At 36.0% G+C, this 26,627-nt stretch overlaps 1 protein-coding gene across 11 annotated transcripts in view; it reads left to right on the top strand.

The window, feature by feature from the left end:
* Positions 1–26,627, top strand: part of ZMYM4 (zinc finger MYM-type containing 4) — a 163,838-nt gene that overhangs the window by 103,062 nt on the left and 34,149 nt on the right. For all 11 annotated transcript variants that reach the window (XR_006221198.1, XR_006221196.1, XR_006221199.1 and 8 more), the window contains 16 exons: positions 447–562; positions 1,627–1,902; positions 2,077–2,227; positions 3,282–3,454; positions 4,237–4,387; positions 4,951–5,091; positions 5,414–5,451; positions 6,391–6,535; positions 10,165–10,283; positions 11,196–11,367; positions 14,420–14,473; positions 14,868–15,047; positions 15,386–15,480; positions 21,939–22,110; positions 22,288–22,383; positions 24,374–24,525. Coding sequence is in view for 6 of the 11 variants with exons in the window: in XM_042996448.1 (XP_042852382.1) it covers positions 447–562; positions 1,627–1,902; positions 2,077–2,227; positions 3,282–3,454; positions 4,237–4,387; positions 4,951–5,091; positions 5,414–5,451; positions 6,391–6,535; positions 10,165–10,283; positions 11,196–11,367; positions 14,420–14,473; positions 14,868–15,047; positions 15,386–15,480; positions 21,939–22,110; positions 22,288–22,383; positions 24,374–24,525 (2,231 nt within the window). In the remaining 5 variants the exon portion in view is untranslated. The remainder of the gene's footprint in view (positions 1–446; positions 563–1,626; positions 1,903–2,076; positions 2,228–3,281; positions 3,455–4,236; positions 4,388–4,950; positions 5,092–5,413; positions 5,452–6,390; positions 6,536–10,164; positions 10,284–11,195; positions 11,368–14,419; positions 14,474–14,867; positions 15,048–15,385; positions 15,481–21,938; positions 22,111–22,287; positions 22,384–24,373; positions 24,526–26,627) is intronic.

Genomic DNA, 26,627 nt, shown 5'->3' on the forward strand with positions numbered 1-26,627 from the left:
AATTATGGTTATTGCTTTTTGTATAGTACAGATTTTTGTCCAGATTTAATTGATTTTTAAGGCAAGTTTAAAATATTTCAGATCTGTGTTGTAAAATATCACCTATTGCCTTGATTGCTTAACTTCTGTTTATTTATTTGCTTGCCTATTTGTGCATTCCCCTTTACCAAAAGAATTTCATATGACTTCTTTAAGGTATTTTTTTTTATCCACACCTGATTTATTTCAGGGTTCATTTTGTAGTTTCAGGGTAGATCTACCATGCCAACTTTACATTAAAAGAAATATTTTTAATGTTAAGTTAGTTTTTGTCTGTATGTGACATGTTTCAGTTGCTGCAACTTGACCTGGTCCTTGAATTTCATATATTGGATAATATTTATTTTCTCATACATTTGTATACGTTTGTATATATTACTCACTAGTTTTTATTTTGATTTGCTAAGGTGTACAAGTTCAATGTAACAGTTGTAAAACCTCAGCAATCCCTCAGTATCACCTAGCCATGTCAGATGGAAGTATACGCAACTTCTGCAGCTACAGTTGTGTGGTAGCTTTCCAGGTACGGCTTCAGAAATCTTCCTCTCCAGTCAGTGAGTTGCCTACCATAACGTATATAAACTTGTTAGGTGTTTGCTAATGCCTGGATTGCCTGAATTTTTCTCTCAGTCCTATTACACTTGGATTCTTTGATTTTTGATGTGTTTGGAGGCATGTCATTTAACTGCCTCCTGTAAAATTAAATGGTACTGTTACTACCCAGATTATCTATTGGGAGGATGTTATTATTTTATTTTACTTTTATTTTTTGTTAACTTTTTAAAAGTGTATTTATTTATTTTGAGAGAGAGAGAGAGAGAGAGAGAGAGAGAGAGGACAAGCAGGGTAGGGGCAGAGAGAGCGGGAAGAGAGAAAATCCCAAGCAGGCTCTGTGCTGTCAGCACAGAACCCAACACGGGGCTCAGACTCACCACCATGAGGTCATGACCTGAGCCAAAATCAAGAATCGGATGCTTAACCAACTGAGCCATCCAGGTGCCCCGGGGGGATATTATTTTTATTTTATTTTATTTTATTTACCTTTTTTTTTTTTTAAATGTTTGTTTTGGGAGAGAGCGAGTGTGTGAGCAGGGGAGGGACTGAGAGAATCCCATGCAGACTCTGCACTGTTATTGCTGAGCCCAGTGCAGGGCTCTATCCCATGAACCATGAGGTCATGCCCTGAGCTGAAACCAAGAGTCAGACGCTTAACTAACTGAGCCCCCCAGGCCATCCCATGGGGATATTATTTTTAAAGGAGATTATTAGTTTGGGGCCTCTGGCTGGCTCAGTCAGTAGACATGCAACTCTTGATCTCAAGGTCCTGAGTTTGAGCTCCATGTTGCATGTAGAGATTACTTAAAAAAAAAAAGTTTAAAAAATTTAAAGAGATCATTAGTTATTTTAGTTTCTGCATATAAATGACACTCTATCCATTCACTTCTAAGCTGTTCAATGGCAGGGAGTGTTGCCTGTTCACAGGTGTATCTTATGTACCTAGAATTGTGCTTGTCAGACTTAGGCACTCGGTGCTCATTTGACTGAACAAATGATTACATTGATTATCTTGTTTGTTTCATTTTTCAGAATTTGTTCAACAAACCAACAGGAATGAATTCTTCAGTAGTGCCCTTGTCTCAGGGCCAGGTAATTGTAAGCATTCCCACAGGTTCAACAGTGTCAGCAGGCGGGAGTAATACCTCTGCTGTCTCCCCCACCTCCATCAGTAGCTCTGCTGCAGCTGGCCTCCAGCGTCTTGCTGCCCAATCCCAGCACGTTGGGTTTGCACGAAGTGTTGTAAAACTCAAGTGTCAGCACTGTAACCGTCTTTTTGCCACAAAACCAGAACTTCTTGACTATAAGGTAAAGTATAGGATTCTGATAAAGGGTTTGAGTGTAAAATGGTCTATCTATAAAATCATTTCTAGCTTTTCATCTTTAAAAATTATACTACTTGTTTTAAAATAAGAGGGAATAAAGGATTTCCAAAAGGTAAACCAAATGTTTCATTAGTACTTAATGATTATTTCTTTACAGGGTAAAATGTTTCAGTTCTGTGGCAAGAATTGTTCTGATGAATATAAGAAAATAAATAATGTAATGGCAATGTGTGAATATTGTAAAATTGAGAAAATTGTAAAGGAGACTGTGCGATTCTCAGGTGCTGACAAGTCATTCTGTAGTGAAGGTAAAGACAAGATCATCTTACCTACTGATCATGTTGGTCCTCTTAAAAGTAACTGATAATTTAAGCTGTTACTTTGTAAGTTTATCTGTTTTATCCATTGTGTAACAAAGCTTTTTGTTTTGTTTACACTTGGTTTGATTTTTACTCAGCTAGTCCTTCATATCATATAGATGTTAAAATGAAGGAAAAGATTGTTGAAGTGTATTACAGAAGATGGTGGTGATGTGAAAAACATTTCATGTTTTTAGGTTGATAGGGATTCTTTTAGTTATTGGCGCTTATTTCTAAAGAGAAACTTCTTAGGGGCACCTGAGTGACTCAGTCGGTTAAGTGTCTGACTTTGACTCAGGTCATGATCTCACAGTTTGTGAGTTTGAGCCCCTGCATCAGCCTCTTGGCTGTCAGTGTGGAGCCCGGAGCCTGCTTCGGATTCTGTGTCTCCCTCTGTCTGCCTCTCCCCTTGCTTGTGGGCACCCTCTAAATAAATAAGTAAGTAAGTAAGTAAATAAATAAATAAATAAATAAAAGCAAACATTTAAACATAAATAAATAAATAGAACTTCTTACATTTTAGTAGCATCCTAAATTATATTTTTATTGTTTTAAATAGTCATTATATTTCTGAGTATAATAGACAAATCAGTATGAGGTAGATTGTCTATTTCGATGACTTTTTTGTATGTTTAAAATGTTTTATTCTAAAACTGTACATGATTAACCTCCTAGACTATTGGCTTTCAAACCTTTTGACCACAACACAAAAGAAGAAATACATTTTACATTGTGACCCAGTATGTTATCACCTACCCAAGTAAAACAAAGTTTTAGGAAACAAAACTGACTTTTATTATATGTGATGCTCTGTAATATTTACTATCCTGTCCTATTTTGTTTGAAAAAGAAAATGATAGTATAGATTCTATAAATTGATCTCTTGGTCTACTAACTGGTAAGGATCCAAGTGTGAAAACATTGTCTTAGAGCATTTAAGTTTAAAGATGTAGGTACTTAATTAATTTTTTTCTAATGTTAATTTTATTTTTCCTGTTTTTAGGTTGCAAATTGCTTTATAAACATGACTTGGCGAAACGCTGGGGAAATCACTGTAAAATGTGCAGTTATTGTTTACAGACATCTCCCAAATTGGTACAGAATAATTTGGGGGGGAAAGTAGAAGAGTTCTGTTGTGAAGAATGCATGTCCAAATATACAGTTCTATTCTATCAGGTAATTAAAATTAATATCCTTGGGGTTTTTCAAATTAAGGCATACATTATTCCCTTCTTTTATTCTTTAAAGTAGCATGAAGGGCAATGTAATGATTTTAAAACTTTTAAGTATTAAATGTATTATGTTGTCCTTAATGTAAGATTTAAGATGACTTTAATGTCACTGAAGTTATGTTCTTTTTGTTTTTAATTTCCTTGTAGAAGACGTATCAGTCTTAAGACATTAAACAGTTTAAAATTAGCATTTTATCTATTTATTATTTAACTAAAATGAATTTGTCTTCTGAAGTTTTTGAAGAAGATAGGTTTTATTTTCATTTCACTATGTTTTTTAATTACTCTTTATTGGCATCTTTATAATGTGACTTTTTTTAAATTTTTTTTTTTAATATTTATTTATTTTTGAGACAGAGAGAGACAGAGCATGAACGGGGGAGGGTCAGAGAGAGGGAGACACAGAATCTGAAACAGGCTCCAGGCTCTGAACTGTCAGCACAGAGCCCGATGCGGGGCTCGAACTCACGGACCGCGAGATCATGACCTGAGCCGAAGTCGGACGCTTAACCGACTGAGCCACCCAGGAGCCCCTATAATGTGACTTTTAATATGTAGTGTAAATAATTTGAAAAATGATAAATGTTTACCATTTTAGGATGGTTTTCATTTTTATGTTCTAAATTCTAAGTTAATTTCCTCACTTGTTCTGTGTGAACTCCTTTTATTCTGTCAGACCAGAGATAGTTTGTATTTTACTCTTTTACTATCTTATTTCATTTTTAGATGGCCAAATGTGATGGTTGTAAGCGACAGGGTAAACTCAGTGAGTCCTTGAAATGGCGAGGAGAAATGAAACATTTCTGTAACCTGCTTTGTATCTTGATGTTCTGTAATCAGCAAACTATGTGTGACCCACCTTCACAAAACAATGCAGGTAAAATTAAACTTTATAGTCTTTGATCAGTACCAGGGACCAACTACTGTTCTACAGATTGGGAACTTTAAACAGTTGTTAATAATTTCATGAAATGCAAATTTCACTCTGTTCAAATGACATTAACATTTGAATCCCTTTTTGTTTAACATCTTAGATTAAAGCTTTGTAGAAAGGAGTTCATTTAGTTTTCTCTGAACATTTTGAATTAAATAAACTCTGTAAGAACTATGGGACAGAATGGCAGTTAATATTTTGTAATGGGTATATACACCTTGACTTCCTTAAACAAGGATTTGAGAGAGTAACAAAGGACATAGAATATAAATCACATGGCCTTTTAAATACACCACATGTGTAGTTTTACAAGAGAAAATACATGGAATACTTCTTTCACGAATTAAAAAAGAGGAAAAAAAAACCCCAGTTAATCCTAATGTGATTCTTTGCTCTGACAGAATTTAACTTTACTGAAAGCATTGCTTAACCTCCTTGAGATGTTGGTTTCTATGTATGTGCATATAAATTACATGAGGTCTTTTTATTTTTGTTTATTTAATCAGCAAGTATTTCCATGGTGCCAGCTGCTTCAGCAGGGCCCCCATCTCTAAGAAAAGATTCAACTCCAGTTATAGCCAATGTGGTATCATTAGCCAGTGCTCCTGCTGCTCAGCCCACAGTGAATTCTAACAGTGTCTTACAAGGTATGTCTGACTTGAAAGCATTTATCTAGCCTTTTGAGGTTGAGTACAGTGGTTCTGTCTTTTTTCCATCACTGGTCATTTTCAAATATTTGACACATTTATATTATGAGTGGTGGCTCTCTGTGGGCTGTTGGGCACTAAACAATGTTTTCGTCCCTTTTTCTCACGTGATACTTTAGATGCTAGTCTTCCCATGAATTAAGATAATATCTGTTTTTATTTTGAGATTTTGTGTCTGTTATCCCACCATCAGCTTTAAATGCTACTGTTTATGTTTAAATAATTGTGTAAGATCCTAAATATTTATTTTAATTTATATCAGGTGCAGTTCCAACAGTAACAGCGAAAATCATTGGGGATGTAAGTTTTATTCTTTTAACTGGTATTGCTACTGTGTTTATTTTCCAGTTTTGTACAGTATGAATATGTCTATGCTAATTTTCCATGCTTTATTCTTTATTATGTAAAATAATTTTCATAAGCTCATAACCTTTGTTTAGGAATAAGATATTCTGGTTATTTATTGATTGATTCATATTGTGGTTATTTAATTGGGTCTTTAATGTACTTTGATTTCTTTGAATACTTGCTATCTCTGCATAGTTACTGAAGGCTATTTTTGTTGGTTTGTTTTTGTTGTTTTTAATAGTAGATAATAAAATTTTACAGAATTCAGGCATAAAGGTATTTGGGACATTTTGTAATGTAGTCAGATTGTAAATAAAGTATTTATAAAATACAGTTTGTTTCCACCCAGAGCAGATTATCCTTAAGTAAGCACTCTTTTTTTTTTCCTCAATAATTTTTGCTTTGTTTCTTAGAAGAAAATTAATAGGAGAAAAACTTACGACTAGAACAGTAGCAGTTCTGAAGTGTTTCCTGGTCTGTTAGATAACTTTCACATCATCTTTTTTTAGGTTACTTAAATGATCATAAGTGTTTATGTTATTTCTAGTTATCTTGAACCTAAGTCTTTTAAGACTCAACTCAGTCAGGAAATAACAGTTCTCATTTTAAACATAGCCAGATTGACCAGCAATGTCTTATAATAGAAATAGCATTTTTCTTGGTAAATAGAATTGGTAATTAGATACATTCAGAGTCAGTATATAGTTATCAAAATATTCTTATATAGCTATTGGTATTTCAGGAATATTGTATTTCTTACATATTTAGTTGAATATTTATGTTCTTTGTCTTCCATGTAATTCCAATATAGTGTTTCTTTTGAAATTATAGTATTTCTTCTAATTAATGATAAGCTTTTGAAACCTCTTTGGTTTCTGATTTTTTTTCTAGGCAAGTACACAAACAGATGCTCTGAAACTGCCACCTTCCCAGCCCCCAAGACTTTTGAAGAATAAAGCTTTATTGTGTAAACCTATCACACAGACTAAAGCCACTTCTTGCAAACCACATACCCAAAACAAAGAATGCCAGACAGGTATGTTCCTTGCACTTCCTTCCTATATATATATATATATATATATATATATATATATATATATATATATATATATATTTTTTTTTAGTGGGGAAGGAATGCGAGATTTGCTTACATTAATTGAGTGCCTATTCCCTGGGTGATGTGTTTGATTGCTTATGTACATCACACAGTTGCATCCTCATGACTTTTCCTGTCAGTTAGGTATTTTCACCCTCTGAAAATTAAGTTATGCCAAAGAGAAGGTAGTTAATTGATAATACCATACTGTGAACACTTCATTTTCTTTTGTTAATGACAGTGTAATTTTATGGAATAAGGGTAGACTTTGGAATTATATAGACAGGCTCTTAATAGGAGTTGTAGTTTCATAGAGGATCCTTATGTTTGAACTTTTCTGCCCTCTATATCAAATAAAGGTTTTTGGTGGGGGGGGCTTTCTTTTCTTTTGAATTGCCATCCCTAAGCAAAATCCTCTAATCTACTTTTCTGGATGCTGGTGTGGTGCAGTCCTCTGATCTTCTCAGCTCACCTCTCCTGGCCTGGAATCTCTGCCCTGCAAATGATCTGGGCTGAGGATGATTGGGACCCCATATTCTTGGCCTACCAATCCTGCAGTAGGGCTACTGCACCCTATGGGTGGCAGCTGGGTGGACAAAGGGAGACTCCAGCCTGTCAGCTGTACTCACCAGGAAATTAAACTTTTCAATATGGAGTTGGAGGGAATGAGAAATGATGGTGGCCAGCCCCCTGGTGAGATATGGTAACCCTTGTTTGGGAACTGAAGAAATAGGATCCCATTCCTCCTGGCCACACCTACCCAGAGCAGAGCTTCTGTCAAGTTGAGCTGGCTGAGCTGGGGTATGGAGTAAGTAGTGGAGCACATGTCATAGATTCCCACTATTCTTACTGTATTTAGGTAGATTTTCTCAAATAAATGTCTCTCTATTTGCTGTATTCCCTTAGGACAATTTGTAAAGAATTTAAGTGGTTGGGTTTTTTTTTTTGTTTTGTTTTTTTAAATGTTTTTTGAGAGACAGAGCACAAGCAGGGGAGGGGCAGAGAGAGAGGGAGACACAGAATCTGAAGCAGGCTCCAGGCTCCACTCTGTCAGCACAGAGCCCACTGCAGGGCTCAAACTCAAGAACTGTGGGATCATGACCTGAGCTGAAGTCAAATGCTTAACTGATTGAGCCATCCAGGCGCCCCTGAGGTTTTGCATTTCTTAAAGCCCCCATGGACCACATTGAATAGTAATGTTATAGATGACTTCAGCCTATATTTGTGTTGTAGTTAATAGTGACTTACTTAGTATTATGTAGCTTGGTTGTCAGACATCTCTAATCCGGTGATTTTATTTTTATTTTTATTTTTTGTGTATAGTTGAAACACACAGTTACATTAGTTTTGGTGTGTACAGCTTAGAGATTTGACAAGTTTATACATTATGCTGTGCTCTCTACAAGTATAGCTACCATCTGTCCCCATCATATCGCTATTACAGTATCATTGACTGTATTACTTATCCTCTGCTTTTTATTCCTGTGACTTACTCATTCCATAATTTGGAGACTTCTATCTCCCTCTCCCCCTCACCCATTTTGCCCAGACCCCTATCGACAGGTAATTAAAAAAAAAAATTTTTTTTTTTTAAATTTACATCCAAATTAGTTAGCATATAGTGCAACAATGATTTCAGGAGTAGAGTCCTTAGTGCTCCTTACCCATTTAGCCTGTCCCCCCTCCCACACCCCCTCCAGTAACCTTCTGTTTGTTCTCCATACTTATGAGTCTCTTATGTTTTGTCCCCCTCCCTGTTTTCATATTATTTTTGTTTCCCTTCCCTTATGTTCATTTGTTTTCGTCTCAAAGTTCTCATATGAGTGAAGTCATATGATATTTGTCTTTCTCTGACTAATTTCACTTAGCATAATACCCTCCAGTTCCATGCATGTAGTTGCAAATGGCAAGAATTCGTTCTTTTTGATTGCCAACTAATATTCCATCGTCTGTATATACCACATCTTCTTTATCCATTCATCCATCGATGGACATTTGGGCTCTTTCCATACTTTGGCTATTGTTGATAGTGCTGCTATAAACATGGGGGTGCATGTGCCCCTTCGAAACAGCACACCTGTATCCCTTGGATAAATACCTAGTAGTGCAATTGCTGGGTCATAGGGTAGTTCTATTTTTAGTTTTTTGAGGAACCTCCATATTGTTTTCCAGAGTGGCTGTACCAGTTTGCATTCCCATTGACAGGTAATTTTTAATGTCCACTAGACCATGGTAAAATTGATCCGATATTATTTCCTACCTCTAACCCTACTCAACTTGTCAGCTTTTCACTTCTTCTCACTAGCATTACCTTTCTCTTACATTAATGGTTTTATAATCATCTAGGGTATTTTTCTGGCACATAGAAAGGACCCTGTAGGATACCTGTTAAACACTGGATGAATTCTCCATCCTTCTCACTTAGTTTCCCTATTCTCATTTAGGTTTCTAAGTTCTGTTTCATCTTTTTAATACCTTAGAATATGTGTATGTGGCTCACTTGCCTGGGTGGCTCAGTTAGTTAAGCATCCGACTTTGTCTCAGGTCATGATCTCACAGTTCAAGCCTCGCATCAGGCTCTCTGCTGATAGCTCAGAGCTTGGAGCCTGCTTCAGATTCTCTCTCCCTTCCTCTCTGCCCCTCCCGTGCTCGTGCTCTGTCTCTCTTTCTCTCAAAAATAAGTAAACATTAAAAAAAATAATAAAAGGTTTAAAAAAAAAAGAAAATCTGCTTGTATGTATTTATTCATTTTTGTAGGTATCATAACCACCCTAGTCCAGGTCCTCATCATCTTCATTGTATGTACATACTTCAATTGCCTGCTCCTTTTACACTTCATATACTTTTTATTCCATACTAAGATGGCCTCCAAATTAATCTTTTTTAGTGACCTTTTCATCATATTACTCTGTGCTAACAGATCTGCAGTAACTCCACACTATCTACTAGAAATGATTTTAAAAGTTCATTATAGGGGTGCCGGGGTGACTCAGTCGGTTAAGCATCCGACTTTGGCTCAGGTCCTGGTCTCTCAGTTCATGAGTTTGAGCCTCACATCAAGCTCTCTGCTATCAGCGTGGAACCCACTTTAGATCCTCTGTCTGCCTCTTTCTCTGCCCCCTCCCCCCAGAATACATAAACATTTATTTTCAAGTTCATTATAGCTTCACAAAAATGGCCCTATTTAATCTCATCTTTAACATACCTTTCTTATTCATGTTAGCAGTTTTCTGTAACCCTCTTCTAAGATAATTGTTCCAGTTCTTTACACGCATTAATCCACATTATATCCTTCATTCATTGTATCCTCATATCATTGCTCATTGTTTTGTTGCCTGCTTTTTATCTTTGCTATACTCAAACCTTTCTTTGCTAGTTTAGTTATTTCTTCTTTGGACTGCCAGTGTCATAGATTACACTTTTGAACTATAGGTCTGTGTGCTTTAAAAAGTTTTTTTTAATTATAATTCTTTGGAACTGTAAATCCCCATTGCTTTTTAAAAAATTTATATTCAGATGTTTCTAACCCTCTTTGTTTTGTTTTTTTTAATTTATTTATTTTTCATTAGAAGACACTCCAAGTCAGCCCCAGATCATTGTGGTGCCAGTTCCCGTACCAGTGTTTGTGCCCATACCTCTTCATCTTTATACTCAGTATGCACCAGTCCCATTTGGAATTCCAGTTCCCGTGAGTAATCATGTAGAGATGAAGGCTGATTTAGTGCACATTTTCCTCAATTAAAATGTTACAGCTCAATTTAAAAACTCTTCACTTTTTGGTAAAAAAGTGTTTGGCTCTTATCATATTACTGTATTACTTAATATGGAGTATATTAAGGGCTGTTTGTATTTATACCCTGCCTTCTCAGAGAATGCTATGATACAGCCTTTTTATAATGTTCCATACACAATAAGACCACTTAAATAGAAAAAGCTCAGACATGTGTATGTGTGTTAAAATTCTAGAGTCTAACAAGGGTGAAAAAATAAATACTGTGATTTATATTATTCTCACTATTTTAAAAAATGTGTTCATTTTGTATTGGAAATATATTTTTCCTTGGTGAATTCTTTTTAATGTTTATTTATTTTTGAGGCAGAGAGAGAGACAGAGCATGAACGGGGGAGGGTCAGAGAGAGAGAGGGAGACACAGAATCCGAAGCAGGCTCCAGACTCTGAGCTGTTAGCACAGAGCCCGACGCGGGGCTCGAACTCACGGACCATGAGATCATGACCTGAGCCGAAGTCGGACGCTTAACTGACTGAGCCACCCAGGCGCCCCTTTCCTTGGTGAATTCTTAAGGAAAATAGTTGTGTGAAACTGAAAATGTTAAGCAAGAAATATAATCAGAAACTAGTGTGTATTAGATAACTTATTTTAGATGAGTTAGAAACACATTTTGTTGACTATCCAGAAAAGCACTTAATTGAATTTTGATTTAAATGGCTGTTGTCTTATAAAAACAAACTAGCAAGACTATTTTAATCATTAGCAATAGAAATATCTGAATTTGTTCATTATTTTAGTGCTTAAATCATGTGACAAATAATAGTTTTGATGACAAACCTGTTCCCAAGAAACTGTCCTCGGTCTTTTAGATGCCTGTCCCTATGCTTATTCCATCCTCGATGGATAATGAAGATAAAGTCACCGAAAGTATTGAAGACATTAAGGAGAAGCTTCCTTCACATCCATTTGAAGCTGATCTCCTTGAGATGGCAGAAATGATTGCAGAAGATGAAGAGAAGGAGAAGACTCTATCCCAGGGAGGTTGGTATAATTGTAAAGTAAAGAAAGAAAGAAAACACACAAATTTTCAGGTAGCTCAAGTAATTTTAAGTATTGGGTAGTCAAGATATTTCTAAAAGCTTTATTTGTGTTTAAATACCGAATTTGTTAAACTTGTTGATACCTCTGAAACTTCTTTCCTTTTTATGAAATTATATATCTATAGTCAATACAGTTTTTAGTTCTTAATGATTCCAGAAAAATTGCCTGTAAATCCATTTTCATGATTATTTTCTAACTTCATTCCTGTATTCAAAGCCATGATCCCCATGTAAGAATTCTTAGTATATAATAATCAGCATGTTCATAGAAGGTAAATAGAATATTATGATGGAAAACCATTTGGCTCAAAATAACCTATAGATAAATCCCCCTCTGTGGGGTGGAATAACAATAAGAACAGTGGTTATGTGCTTACATACTGTAGGCATGTCCTAAATGCACTGTGTGCATTGCCTCATTTAACCTTTACAACAGCCCTATGAGGAAGGTACTGTTTACTTTAGATTCCTCATTTGGAAAAATAGGATATCCTACTTGCCCTGGTTGTGCAATCAGGAAGTGACGGAACTAGAGGTTGAATTCAGGTCTGTCTTCCTCCAAAGTTGATGATAGTAACCAATACTAGCAGGACATATCCAGAAAGGTTTCTGGCCTTAGCACTTTCTTGATTTTGGGATATAAGAAGACATAGAGAAAATTGTGTTTGGATAGTCAAAATATACCAAGGCCTTTTCCTGTATCACTGATGAGTCAAGAAATTATTTTTTCTTGACAATTTTTTTCTTTTTTTATTGACGGTTTTTACAAAGCTAAGGTTTAGATTTTTGCATAATAAATGCTGGGTGATTTTCTGAGTACTGTAACTTTTTTTTTTAACATTTATTTTTGAGAGAGAGAGAGAGAGAGAGAGAGAGAGAGAGGGAGAGGGAGAGAGAGAGAGAGATAGTGCACAAGTGGGGGAGGGGCAGAGAGACAAGGAGACATAGAATCCGAAGCAGGCTCCGGGCTGTGAGCTGTTAGCATAGAGCCCAATATGGGGGCTCGAGCCCAAGAACTGTGAGATCATGACCTGAGCCAAAGTCAAATGCTTAGCAAACTGAGCCACCCAGGCAGCCCAAACACTGTAGCACTTTTTTAAAAAAAGTATCAACATTCCTCTAGTGATGCCATTAAGTTTTAAAATCATAATATTGTCAGAGTTGCGTAAAAAGGTTATTTGTTACTATTCTACTGTTTCTGGTCTCATTTTGGTCTCTAGTGTATAATCTCATAATTCTGACCCATTTATATGTAGATTTTAATGTCTTAGAATGTTGCCCCTTATGCTTGATCTTATAATTTCTGATATTTAGTTTGGAAGTTTAGCAATTCATGAAAACCTCATTTTAAGTTGGCTTTCCACTCACATTAACAGTTTACATTTTGGGGTGCCTGGGTGGCTCAGTTGGTTGAGCATCCGACTTTGGCTCAGGTCATGATCTCATAATCATGAAGGAGATTCTGTGTCTCCCTCTCTCTGGGCCCCTCCATTGCTTGCTCTTTGTCTCTCTCAAAAATAATAAACATTAAAAGAAAATAGTTAACATTTTTTAGGTGCTTCCTCTGAACAAATATTGTGACTTTCTCTTAACCTAAAAATTGAGTCAGACTGAAAAAATTTTTTAAAACTAAGCTTTAAGAAAGATAGTTGTAATCACTAGAGGGTAAGTAAAATCTAATGGTTTAGAAACATAAAGGAGGGAGAAATTTATTCCTCCTGAAGAGAACTGGCTAATTTATGTTTGATTTCAGAGAAAAGAAGCTGTAGTCCTGGGTTTTAAAAAGCGTTTTGTTTTGTTTTTTACTTTGAATCCTTAAGCTCTTTACTTTTATTTTTTAAAATTAAACAAAAACTTAATGTTTATTTACATTTGAGAGAGAGAGCGAGAGAGAGAGCGCGCGTGCATGGGAGAATGGTAGTGGGAGAGGGAGACAGAATCTGAAGCAGGCTCCAGACTGAGCTGACAGCACAGAGCCTAATGCAGGGCTCAAGCCCATGGGCCGCGAGACCATGACCTGAGCCAAAGTCAGATGCTTAATCTACTGAGCCACCTAGGCGCCCTTAAAACCTTAAGCACTTTAGTTTTAAAATAGTTAATTGATAGAACTGTGTTTGGTTTCATTCATGTGCTGATTGTTCATGTAACTTGTATTTATATTCTAAGTCTAGTGACTTCTCAGTGTAGTGTTAAGATATATTCTGGGAGGAAAAAGCAATTCAAAGCATATTTGTCAGTTTGTAAATAAATTACGTATGTGTGTGCGTTTCATGGTAAAAAATAAATTCAGAAAGCACAGGAGTGTATGGGGTGCCTGGGTGGCTCAGTTGGTTGAGCGATTGACTTCGGCTCAGGTCATGATCCCACGGTTTGTGAGTTTAACCCTGCGTTGGGCTCTGTGCTGACAGCTCAGAGCCTGGAGTCTGCTTCAGATTCTGTGTCTCCCTCTCTCTCTGCCCCTCCCCCACTCATGCTCTATCTCTGTCTCAGAAATAAATAAACATTAAAAAAAAAAGAAAGCACAGGAATGTAAATCTAAAATAAAGGTCCCTCTTGACATGACTTCTCTTGTACTGCTACCTTAGAAATATAAACACTGTTAGGGGTTATAATTTAATTGCATTTATCACTAATGCCTATTTTTATTAATGAGTTATTCTTTCTGCATATGAAGTCTATTTTTATTTAAGTTTATTTATTTTCAGAGAGGGAGAGAATGAGTGGGGGAGGGGCAGAGAGAGAGGGGAACAGAGGATTCTAAGTGGGCTCTGTGAGCTCAATGTGGGGCTTGAACTCATGAACCATGAAATCATGACCTGAGCCAAAGTTGGATGCTTAACCGATTGAGCCACGCAGGTGCCCCTGCATATGAAGGCTATTTTTTTAGCATTCCCTAGTATGATTCATTTATATAATGTAGTCATTTCATTTGAGATGCAGTTTGCTTTGTGAATACATGTAAGTTCTTTAATTATGTGTTTTTTTTCCCTTAGGATCCCAAACTTCTGAACAGGAGCTCTTTTTAGATACCAAGATTTTTGAAAAAGGTTTGTAATTCTACATATATTTTAGATCTTAGAAATATTATTCTCAGTCATAGAAACCATAAAGTATTAGTATTCTTGGATTTAATATTTGTATTTTTAGCTATTCGTAAGGGGCATCAGATGTCTATGATTGTATGCTAATGTGTAATGAGAATAATTAAAGGGAACTCAGATACTGGTTTTAAGGATTAATTAAAATAATGCTTTAAAGTGTTTACCAAGAATATGAAGCCAGTTTTGTGAGGCTGGTGAAGAAATTACTTCATCTTTTGAGTGTACCTACTTAAATCAGCAGGTATATCTTGGTTTTGTTATTCAGGGGTTCGGGAGGGCTTCTGAGCATGTATAGGGTCCATCTCATTTTGAGCATTTGTTTGTTTTCTGTATATTTCAGACCAAGGAAGTACATACAGTGGTGATCTTGAATCAGAGGCAGTATCTACGCCACATAGCTGGGAGGAAGAGTTGAATCATTATGCCTTAAAGTCAAATGCTGTGCAAGAGGCTGATTCAGAATTGAAGCAGTTCTCAAAAGGGGAAACTGAGCAGGATCTGGAAGCAGATTTTCCATCAGGTTTGTGCAACATAAAATACTCTTGGTTTTAGAAGATTGGTAGAACTCTGAATTGACATCATGAAGCAGTTATACTGTCTGATAACTTAAGGCACAAATGGTCTCTACCTTTGAAGGTTAAATAATAAAGTGGTTAATTTTTTTTAACCTTTCACACTGTAATCTTGCAGGAGGTTTCCTTCATCATTAGTGAAGTTTTTATTTAAATGCTATATCCACCTTTTTTGATCATAAAAAAATAATATAGTGATGATTACCTGATATTTTCTCCCCCAAAGTCTCTATATAATTCTGTGAGTTATTTATATCATAATATGCTTTCTGCTTATTATTAATAGAATCCTTTGACCCACTGAATAAAGGACAGGGAATCCAGGCACGTTCCCGAACAAGACGACGGCACAGAGATGGCTTTCCTCAGCCCAGACGAAGAGTAAGCAGTAGCTTAATATTTCTAGCGTTTTCTTTGGCGTTTATTAATTCTTGCTGTTTACAAAGCTCTGTAACAGCCATCGTCCCAGTATTCCGTATATTGTTTTACACAACCTTGTATTTTTATGCCTTTATTTTGTTTCTTATAATCAAGAACGATATCTTTTGGGTATTTTAAAGGGATGTGTAAACCTCATGTTATGGTAGTAGAGGTACTGAGACAAGTCTCCCAGCACAGCACTGGGCAAATGCTTAGTATGTGGTTGTTATTATGTAGCTGCTCAGATGTTTCTTGTGAATGTCATGGTCTGTATCACCATTATACCTTTTCCAGCTGGTAGAAGGGTAACCAGGCAAGTTTACAGTTTCCTGGTGGATTGTTTGTTACTCTGTTTTGTTACTCACTTGTGTTACAGAAAATCATTCAGGATTCAGTAGGAATTGATGAGCTCCTGAGCATATATATTTTGAGTCACGGCCCAGGCTTCAACCATATAGACCCAAGAAAAGACAGCATTCCTGCCTCTCTAAATAGCATATGATACCACACCTGTGTATGTGCCACATAATCACGAAATTTTTATAGATTTATAAAACTTTATAAATGTATTTGTGTTGCACTTGATTAACTTAAATTAAATAAACAATATTTGGCAGACTACTGCTGTTACAAAAAAAAAAAAATTATCTTTTACTTTATATTTCTTCTACCAGGCTCTCTTTGTTTTTAAAATTAAGGATGTTTTTGTTCTGTTTTACTTTAAAAAACTTTTTAAAATCCTCATTGTACACTTTTTTTTTAAACCTCTAAATTTAGCCTTTTTTACATATAATAATGAAGTTTATTATTTTATATAATATAGTATAATAGTGAAATTCACTTGGACATTTTCTCATATTGACAGGGCTTTCCCACACTAAAATTAAAAGAATAATGGCCTTATATTTTTTTTAATTAGCTCTGTTGAGTTATAATTGCATCTAAAAGCGCATAAATTTAAAAAAAAATTTTTTTAATGTTTAGTTTTGAGAGAGAGACAGAGACAGTGAGCAGGGGAGGGGCAGACAGAGAGAGCTAGAGACACAGATCTGAAGCAGGCTCCAGGCTCTTAGCTGTCAGCAGAGCCTGTTGCTGGGCTCGAACTCACAAATCATGAGATCATGTCCTGAGCAGAAGTCAGATGATTAACCAACTGAGCCACCCACGCACCCCTAAAAGTTCATAAATTTTAAGTGTAATATTTGAGGGGCTCTGTCAGATATATTAAGTATGTAACTACCATCACAACCATAACTCTTCCACTGTACTGAACGCTCCCTGAGACCTTTTGTAGTCTGTCCTTTCCAGTTCCACCGATCCGCTCTGCAGATTGATGTAAAATGGTACCTCTTTGCTTTTTCTGTAATTTCATATAAATGGAGTTTTGTGATTTGTCGTCTTCCCTGTCTGGCTTCTTTCACTTAGCATAATGGTTTTGAGATTCATCTGTGTTGTTCCATGTATCAGTAAGGCCATTCATTCCTTTTTATTTCTGAGTAGCATTTCATCGAATGGACAAACCATAGTTTGTTTAACAGTTGATGGTAATTTGAGTTATTTCCAGTTTGGTGCTATTTCAGATATACTACTGTGAACATTTTAATGTAAATCTCTGTGTGAACATATAGTTTCATTTGAGGAAAAATACCCAGGAGTGGGATTGCTGGGTCTTACTGTATGTGTATTTTTAACTTTGTAGGAAAGCTATCAAACTGTTTTCCAGGGTAGTAAATGTATTGATTTGAATTCCCACCAGCAGTGTATGAGTTCCAATGTGCTCCATGACTTTGCTAATACTTGGTATTTTTAATTTTAACCATTCTAGTGAATGTGTAGTGGTATCTCACTGTGGCTTTAGTTTATACTTACCTAATGACTGATGATGTTGGATATCTTTCCATGTGTATATTTGTTATTCTTGTATTTTCTTTGGTATGGTGTCTATTCAAAACTTTTGTAAATGTTTTTTAAAAAACTACCTTATTATTATTTTTTAAGTATTTACTTTGAAAGAGAGAGAACGAGAGCCAGTGTATGTCAAGCAGGGGTAGGGGTGCAGAGAGAGAGGGAGAGACAATCCCAAACAGGCTACTCACTGTCAGTGCAAAGCCCAATGCAGGGCTTGATCTCATGACCTGTGAGATCATAATCAAAATCAGGAGTCAGGATGCTCAACCAACTGAGCCACCCAGGTGCCCCTCTTGCACATTTCTTTTATTGGGTTGTTTGCCTTCTTACTGAGTTGTAAGTGTTCTTTATCATGGATGTAATTATTTTCTCAAACTGACTTTTGCTTCTATGCTGTTTTTTCTTTATTTTCTTAATGGTGAAGAACAGAACTTTCTGAATTTGTGAAAGTCCACTTTCATCAATTTTTAATTTTTTTATTATTCATGCTTTTTAGAATTCCATGTAAAAGTCTTTGCTTAACCTGTGGCAACTAAGATATTATCTTATGTTTTCTTCTGGTTTTATATTTTAGATTTTATGTGTCTCTGATTCATTTTAAGATGATTTTTATATATGAGTTCAGGCAAGCGTCAAGGTTATTTTTGTATGTGGTGTCCCACTGTTTTAGTACCATCTGGGAAAATGCTGTCCTTTTCCTTATTGAATTATACTTCTATTAACATCAGCCAACTGTATATATGTCCGTCTGTTTCTGAAACTGTATTCTGCATTGATTTATATGTGTATTTTAATACAGTACCAACTGTTTTGATTATTGTAGCTTTACAGTGAGTGTTGAAATCAGGAGTATAAGTCCTCCAACATTGTTGTTCATTTTCAAAATTGTCATTCGTATATCCATATAAATTTTAGAATCACTTGCCAATTTTTATAAAAAAGACTGCTGGAAATTTGGGGCTGTTCTGAATCCAAAGATCAATTTGCATAAAATTGCAATTTCGAGCTGTTCAATCTATGAAGATTATGTTTTTCTCCTTTATTTAGATCATCTTTGATTTTTCTTAGCAATGTTTTATATGTTTTATTGTTCAAGTCTCATACTTTTTATCTAATAAGTGTTTAAAATTTATTTTGACCCTGTGTTAAGTATTATTTTTATTTAAAAATTTTCTAATGTTTATTTTTGAGAGAGAGAGAGCTTGCACATGAGCAGGGGAGGGGCAGAGAGAGAGGGGTCAGAGGATCCGAAACAGGCTCTGTGCAGACAGCAGTGACCCCGATTGAGGGCTCATACTCATGAACTGTGAGATCATGACCGGAGCCAAAGTTGGACACTTAACCAGCTGAGCCACCAGGTGCCCCAAGCAGTATTATTATTTTTTTTTTTTTAATTTTTTTTTAAATGTTTATTTATTTTTGAGACAGAGAGAGACAGAGCATGAACGGGGGAGGGTCAGAAAGAGAGGGAGACACAGAATCTGAAACAGGTTCCAGGCTCTGAGTTGTCAGCACAGAGCCCGACACGGGGCTCGAACTCACGGACTGCGAGATCATGACCTGAGCCGAAGTCGGACGCTTAACCGACTGAGCCACCCAGGCGCCCCAGCAGTATTATTTTTAATTTCATTTTCTAATATTCCTCATTGTCATATAAAGATAGAGATTACTTTTTTTGTATAGAGTTTATGTATTGTGATTTTGCTCAATCAAAATCTTTAGACTTTTCTACGTGGACAATCATATTATTTGCGAATAAAAATTGTTTTACTCTTGGGGTGCCTGGGTGGCTCAGTTGGCTAAGCGTTCGACTTTGGCTCAGGTAATGATCTAAATCATGAGTTCGAGCCCTGCATTGGGCTCTATGGTGACAGCTCAGAGCCTGGAGCCAGCTTCAGATTCTGTGTCTCCCTCTCTCTCTGCCTATCCCCACTCATGCTCTATCTCTCTCTCAAAAATGAATAAATGTTAAAAAAAAAAAAAAAGATTGTTTTACTCTTTCCTTTCTAATCTTAATGCCTCTATTATTTTACTTATTTATTTATTTTTAATTTAATTAATTTATTTATTTTTGGATATATTGCACTAGCTAGGCTCTTTAGTACAATGTTGAATATTAGTGGTGAAAGCAGGTCTTCATGTCTATTCTTAATCTTAGGACAAGTGTTCAATCTTGCAGTGTTGTTTTTTAAAGATTTTATTTTTACGTAATCTCTACACTGAACATGAGGCTCGAACTCATGATCCCAAGATCGAGAGTGACACGCTCTACCCAATGAGCCAGCCAGGTGCCCCTCAGTCTTACAGTATTAAGTATGATATTACTTGTGGGTTTCTCCTAGTTGTCCTCTGTCAGGTCCAGGAAGTTCTCGTCTGTTTTTAATTTGCTGAGAATTTTTATCATGATTGTGTTGTTGAATTTTGTCAGGTGGTTCTCTTGTATTTATTGCAATGATCATCTGGTTTTTCTTTTTGAGTCTATTAAAATGATGACATACAGGGGCACCTGGGTGGCTCTGTGTGTTAAGCATCTGACTCTTGATTTCGGCTCATGTCATGATCTCATTTTTTGAGTTTGAGTTGTGAGTTCAAGCCCCATGCTGGGCTCCACACTGACAGTGGAGAACCTGCTTGGGATTCTCTCTCATGCTTCCTCTGCCCCTCCCCTTGCTTGTGCATGTGTTCTCTCTCAAAATAAACTTAAGAAATTTAAAAATGATGATACATATTAATTTTTTGAATGATAAGCTAAGTTTGCATTTGTGGGATGTACCTTACTTTCTTCTGACATATTTATTCATATATATATATATATATATGTATATATATATATTTTTTTTAATTTTATTTTTTTTTAATCTACATCCAAATTAGTTAGCATATAATACAACAGTGATTTCAGGAGTAGATTCCTTAGTGCCCCTTACCCATTTAGCCCATCCCCTCTCCCACAACCCCTCGAGTAACCCTCAGTTTGTTCTCCATATTTATGAGTCTCTTGTCTGCCTCCCTGTTTTTATATTATTTTTGTTTCCCTTCCCTTATGTTCATCTGTTTTGTCTCTTAAAGTCCTCATATGAGTGAAGTCATATGATTTTTGTCTTTCTCTGACTAATTTCACTTAGCATAATACCCTCCAGTTCCTTGCATGCAGTTGCAAATGGCAAGATTTCATTCTTTTTGATTGCCAAGTAATACTCCATTGTATATATATACCACATCTTCTTTATCCATTCATCCATCGATGGACATTTGGGCTCTTTCCATACTTTGGCTATTGTTGATAGTGCTGCTATAAACATGGGGGTGCATGTGCCCCTTCAAAACAGCACACCTGTATCCCTTGGATAAATACCTAATAGTGTAATTCCTTGGTTGTAAGGTAGTTCTATTTTTAGTTTTTTAAGGAACCTCCATCCTGTTTTCCAGAGTGGCTGCACCAGCTTGCATTCCCACTGACCACGCAAAAGAGATCCTCTTTCTCTTCATCCTCGCCAACATCTGTTGTTGCCTGAGTTGTTAATGTTAGCCATTTTGACAGGTGTAAGGTGGCATCTCATTGTGGTTTTGATTTGTATTTCCCTATGAGTGTGCCCTTTTATTATTTCTTTTATTTTTCTTACTTTGGGTTTTAATGTGGTCTACTTTTTCTAGTTTCTTTTTTTTTTTAACGTTTATTTATTTTTGAGACAGAGAGAGACAGAGCATGAACGGGGGAGGGTCAGAGAGAGAGGGAGACACAGAATGTGAAACAGGCTCCAGGCTCTGAACAGTCAGCACAGAGCCCGACGCGGGGCTCGAACTCACGGACCGCGAGATCATGACCTGAGCCGAAGTTGGACGCTTAACCGACTGAGCCACCCTGGCGCCCCAACTTTTTCTAGTTTCTTAAGATAAAGCTTAGATTATTGATTTTAGACTTATTTTTCATAGACACATTTTAATACTATAAATGTCATTGTAAGCTTTAGCACTGTGGGAAAAAAATGCTTGGTTTTTGTTTTCACTGACGTTCAAAATATTTTCTAATTGCATTTGTGGTTTCTTCTTTGACCATGAGTATTTATAAATGTGTTGGTTAATTTCCAATTTTTGAGCATTTTCTTAATATTGTTCCACTACTGGTATCTAGTTTAACTTGATTATAGTTAGAGAATTTATGGAGGCTTGTTTTTTATCCCAGAATACGATCTACTCTTGTTTTTCATGAAATAGACCTGAATGGTAAAAATGGTTGTTCATACCTCACTGGGTAGGTCCAGTATCTGGAATATAGTGAGTATTTAAGTGTTAGTAATCATTACAGTTCTGCATTTAACTCTCTTTTTTTCTTTTCCCATATGGATTGGATTAATCTCTAAAGCTTCTTTCTAGCTTTAAGAATTCTGAATCTTTAGGATCTAATAAAAATTGCATATTCTGTAAATTTATTCCCTTCTCTCTTTGAGAGCTTGTTTCTTAAAGATTCGAAACTAAATGTTATATTTTATAAACTTTTGGAATTCTTACAGGGACGGAAGAAGTCTATAGTGGCTGTGGAGCCCAGAAGTCTTATTCAAGGAGCCTTTCAGGGGTGCTCAGTGTCTGGGATGACACTGAAATACATGTACGGGGTAAATGCCTGGAAGAACTGGGTTCAGTGGAAAAATGCCAAGGAAGATCAGGGGGATCTGAAATGTGGCGGTAAATACACAGCATGAATTTGTATCTTAAGGTGGTTGGGAGGATAGAGTGCAAGTCATTAATCTACACAAAAGGGATGCATACTAGGTCAAAAATCCCATAAAACTTTGGTTTTGTCCTACCTTAAAATTTTTCCCATTTTTATTTAACTTCTTATTTCTTTTTTCACCTTGTCAGGTGTTGAACATGCTGCATCTAGCCCATGTTCTGACCCTTTAGGAAGTGCTCAAGACCATGTACTCTCTCAAGAATCCTCAGAGCCAGGCTGTAGAGGTAAAAATCATTTCTTTGCTTGTAATCTGAATTTTCTGAATCACTTTTAATATTATTGTCAATTGTAAATTTGTAAATGGAATATTTAATATTTGAAGTCTTATGGTAAAAGAGAGAAATTAATATCCTACTCTCAGTTATAAAGAGCACAAGCTCTATAAAGGTAAGGTTGTACGGGCATGATTTCATTATGCAAATATGAGGAATTTTGTTCCTTTTTCCAACACTATGAGGGTGGCTCAAATCTGCCTTCTTGAGCCCTGTATCTGTAACCTAACCCACATGGAACTTCTGTTGTTGGTGTTGGTGTTAAGAAAAGTACCTGGAAAAGCCTTGCCTCTTCTGTAGAAATTTTTCCTAGTAACAAGCTCTGTGAGACTGGGTGCTGGGAAATTTGGAACCCAATAAACACTTCACGTAGAACAATAGTGTATAATTTTAGAGCCCACATTAACTCCCCCACTCCCCCTGCCTTGGTTTGGAAATTCCTATTCTAAACTTTTGTTTTCGTTTTATATTTTCCTTTTTTATTATCTTTGTTTTATGTAATATACTTACTATAATCTTTGTGGAATGAGATAGGGCAGGAATGGATGAGTATGTCCTTGTCACTAGATTTTTTTTGCCTCTTTCCAACTATACCTTCTATCTAACAACTGAGTAGTTGCATGCACTCTTGGCTTCACCTCAGTCTATCCTGCTGGCTTTTAGTTAGTGGCTGCTGTGGTCTGTGACTCATTCAGTTCCTACAGATCAAGTGTAATCTCTACAGAGTGATATAAGTATACTCCTCTTATGGAGGTTTATTGGTCCCTTTACCAACCACTTTGAGCCACAGCACTCTTTGTTTTAAAAAAGAAAGAAGGATAATGAGAATGAAGAGGTAATACTATATTAGACTACCAGCCCTAAATGCAATAGCCACAGGGGATGCCTACTCATTTTTGCTACTCGTTCATCAAAAAAATACTTACTGAATTTATGTGCTAGGTGGTTAGTAGACATAGTGGTTAGGTGCTTTGGTGAAAAGGTCAAACATGGCCCTTGCCCTCTGAGCCACCACTTTTACCTTTTGCAAAATCATTTCAGGGGAACTCAAGTGTATCTTTGCAAACATGCAGTCTTGTCTCAATATAGATGAGCAGTGACTAGAAAGAGTGTTTCAATTCTAATCTGAATTGAAGTAGGATCTCTACTGAAGTAGTATCTCTACAAATCAAATTGGGTAACTCCCAAAATTAATTCAGTTCTTAGTTGATTTCAAAGCCTTAATATGCTATGTGAGGTTTACCATGATCTGCTTCCATCTGCCCTTCTTGATTTTCTCCGGTACATCTAAATCCCCTGAACCTTTTCATTTTTTGTGTATTCCAGCATTTCTAAGGACATGACATTTTTTATATGTTATTTAAGTGTTCTATATGCACATAAATCTGAGTTAGAGAAAGTTAAACAGCATTTTAATGCAGATATTCCCAGAACCTTTCATAAACCTTTTATATACCATTGTGAATTCTTTAGAGGCAAATATAATATGCTGCTGTTTTCCAAATTTATCGGATCTTAGAAACCCGAGTTTGTCCAGCTCTCATATTGCTAGTATTTTGTGGAATATGCTTTGGGAACATTTTTTACATCCTCAGATTGGAATTCTTTATTCACCTGTGTAATTCTTCTTCACCTTTCAAGGTCTGGCATTAGTATCACATCCTCCAGAATCTCACCTGACCCTTCCCTGTTGGATGTTCCTTATTTGCTTTCCTAGAATCCTTCTTAAATAAAACCTCTGTCATAGCACCTGGTACTACATTGTTTTCATTTCTTTAATTGAAAAAGCCCTGAGAGCTGGATTTGTCTGTAATCCATGTATTCACCAGTGTTCACTGCAATGCCTGGGGGCACATTAGTGGTCAGTGTTTTTTAGTGAATAAAGTTGTGTTACTGTGTTTCTCATAAGTTAATATTTCAGATGTTTTCTACCTTTCCATAGTCCGTTCTATCAAGCTGAAGGAAGATATTCTGTCCTGCACTTTTGCTGAGTTGAGTTTGGGTTTATGCCAGTTTATCCAAGAGGTGCGGAGACCAAATGGTGAAAAATATGATCCAGACAGTATCTTATACTTGTGCCTTGGAATTCAGCAGGTATCAAATTCAGTAATTGTTCTAAAATGTATTGCATTTTTAATAATTCTCATAGAACGTATGATTCAAACTGAAAAACTATAGAGTGTATTGGTTGTTTGGTGTTACTTTTATATTCTGTTCTTAATGAACCACTGACCCTGATTTAAAAGTCTTGATCATATAGTCTTTTGTAAGCCAAATTGAGACTCTTTGTAGAATAACAGAAAATGAGGATGGTGCATTTAATTATTAAATGGACAAAAAAGGCAAGAATAGCCAATTCACAAAAAAGTAATATAGGTGAATATGTATATATATGTATGTACTTTAAATGCATATTAAAATAACAGGTTACCATTTTTTGTCTATCACATTAGCAAGAATAAAATAATTGTAACACTTATTGTTGATAGGACTTCTATGAGGAGGGGATTTGCCTTCATAGCTAGTGATAATTAGTATACACTTGAACATATGTTTCAGGAATATTTTTGAATGTTCATACTTTTAAATTTTTTTAACGTTTATTCATTTTTGAGAGAGAGAGAGAGAGAGAGAGAGAGAGAGAGAGAATGTGAGCAAGGGAAGGGCAGAGAGAGAAAGAGACTGTGAAGCAGGCTCCAGGCTCCGAGCTGTCAGCACAGAGCCCGACGCAGGGCTCGAACCCACGAACCGCGAGATCGTGACCTGAGCCAAAGTAGGACGCTCAACCAACTGAGCCATCCAGCACACCAAATATTCATACTCTTTCACCAAGTAATTCCCTTTTTGGGAGTCTGTCAAAGCTAGATATTAGTGTTATGTTTATATCAAAGCTAGATAGAGTGTTATGTTTAAGTAAATTATAGTATATTTATAAAGTATATTACATAACCAATAAAAATTGTTTACAAAGTAACTTCTAGTAACATAAAAATATTAGTATTAAAGCACTAAATGAACAAAATGAGAGTACGAATACATGTTAACACACAGTGATTTAAAACCCAATCATATAAATACATAGTAAAATGAAATGCACCAAAAAAATGTTGACAGCAGTTATCGTGGTTATCGTCTTAGGGTGGTAGTGCCCTGGGTATTGTTGACTTTTCTCTGTTTGCCAAATTTTCTTCCAGTTGTATGATGGGGGAGGTGGGTTCTTTTATTTAGGCATTTATTCTTAAAGTTTATTTTTTAATTATAAAAGTAGTTTGTGCTCACTGTAATTGTTAAAACAGTGAGGCATTTAAGGAAAATTTTATCTACTTCCATTCCCAGTCTCTGAGGTAACCAGTATTGTAACATCTGTCATTCATGTACCTTCTTCTGTGCTATACATTTATGCATTTATTCTTATGCATTATGCATTTATGCATTTATACATTTATTCTTGTTTTGCTTACTGTTTAGCCAAATAGAGCTCATACCATACACATTTTTTTCAGCTTACTTCTTTTTAAATTTAAATGTTTATTATTTTGAGAGAGAGAGTATGCACACAAGCAGGGGAGGGGCAGAGAGAGAGAGAGACAGAGAGAGAGAGAGAATCCCAAGCAGGCTCTGCTCTGTCAGTGTAGAGCCTGATGGAGTTTTCAATCTCATGAACCATGAGATCATGACGTGAGCTGAAATCAAGAGTCCAGTGCTTAATCTCCTGAATCACCCAGGCACCCCTGCAGCTTATTTTTTCCAATCTGTTTGTCCCTCCAGATGAATATAAATGAAGTTTCTTCCTTTATACAGAAAGCTGCATAATACTGCAGAGTATGAATATACCAGTTATTCACCATTTTTTCTTTTGTACATTCAGGTTATTCCCCCCTTCTTTTTTTTTTTTTAATTTTTTTTTTTTTAATTTACATTCAAGTTAGTTATATAGTGCAAAAGTGATTTCAGGAGTAGATTCCTTAATGTCCCTTACCCATTTAGCCATTTAGCTCATCCCCCCTCCCACAACCCCTCAGTAACCCTCTGTTTGTTCTCCACATTTGAGTCTCTTATGTTTTGTCCCCTTCCCTGTTTTTATTTTATTTTTGATTTCCTTCCCTTATGTTCATCTGTTTTGTATCTTTAAAGTCCTCATATGAGTGAAGTCATATGATTGTTGTCTTTCTCTAATTTCGCTTACCCTCTAGTTC

This window comes from Panthera tigris, chromosome C1 (assembly GCF_018350195.1).
Source record: "Panthera tigris isolate Pti1 chromosome C1, P.tigris_Pti1_mat1.1, whole genome shotgun sequence".
In the NCBI taxonomy this organism is placed as follows: Eukaryota; Metazoa; Chordata; class Mammalia; order Carnivora; family Felidae; genus Panthera; species Panthera tigris.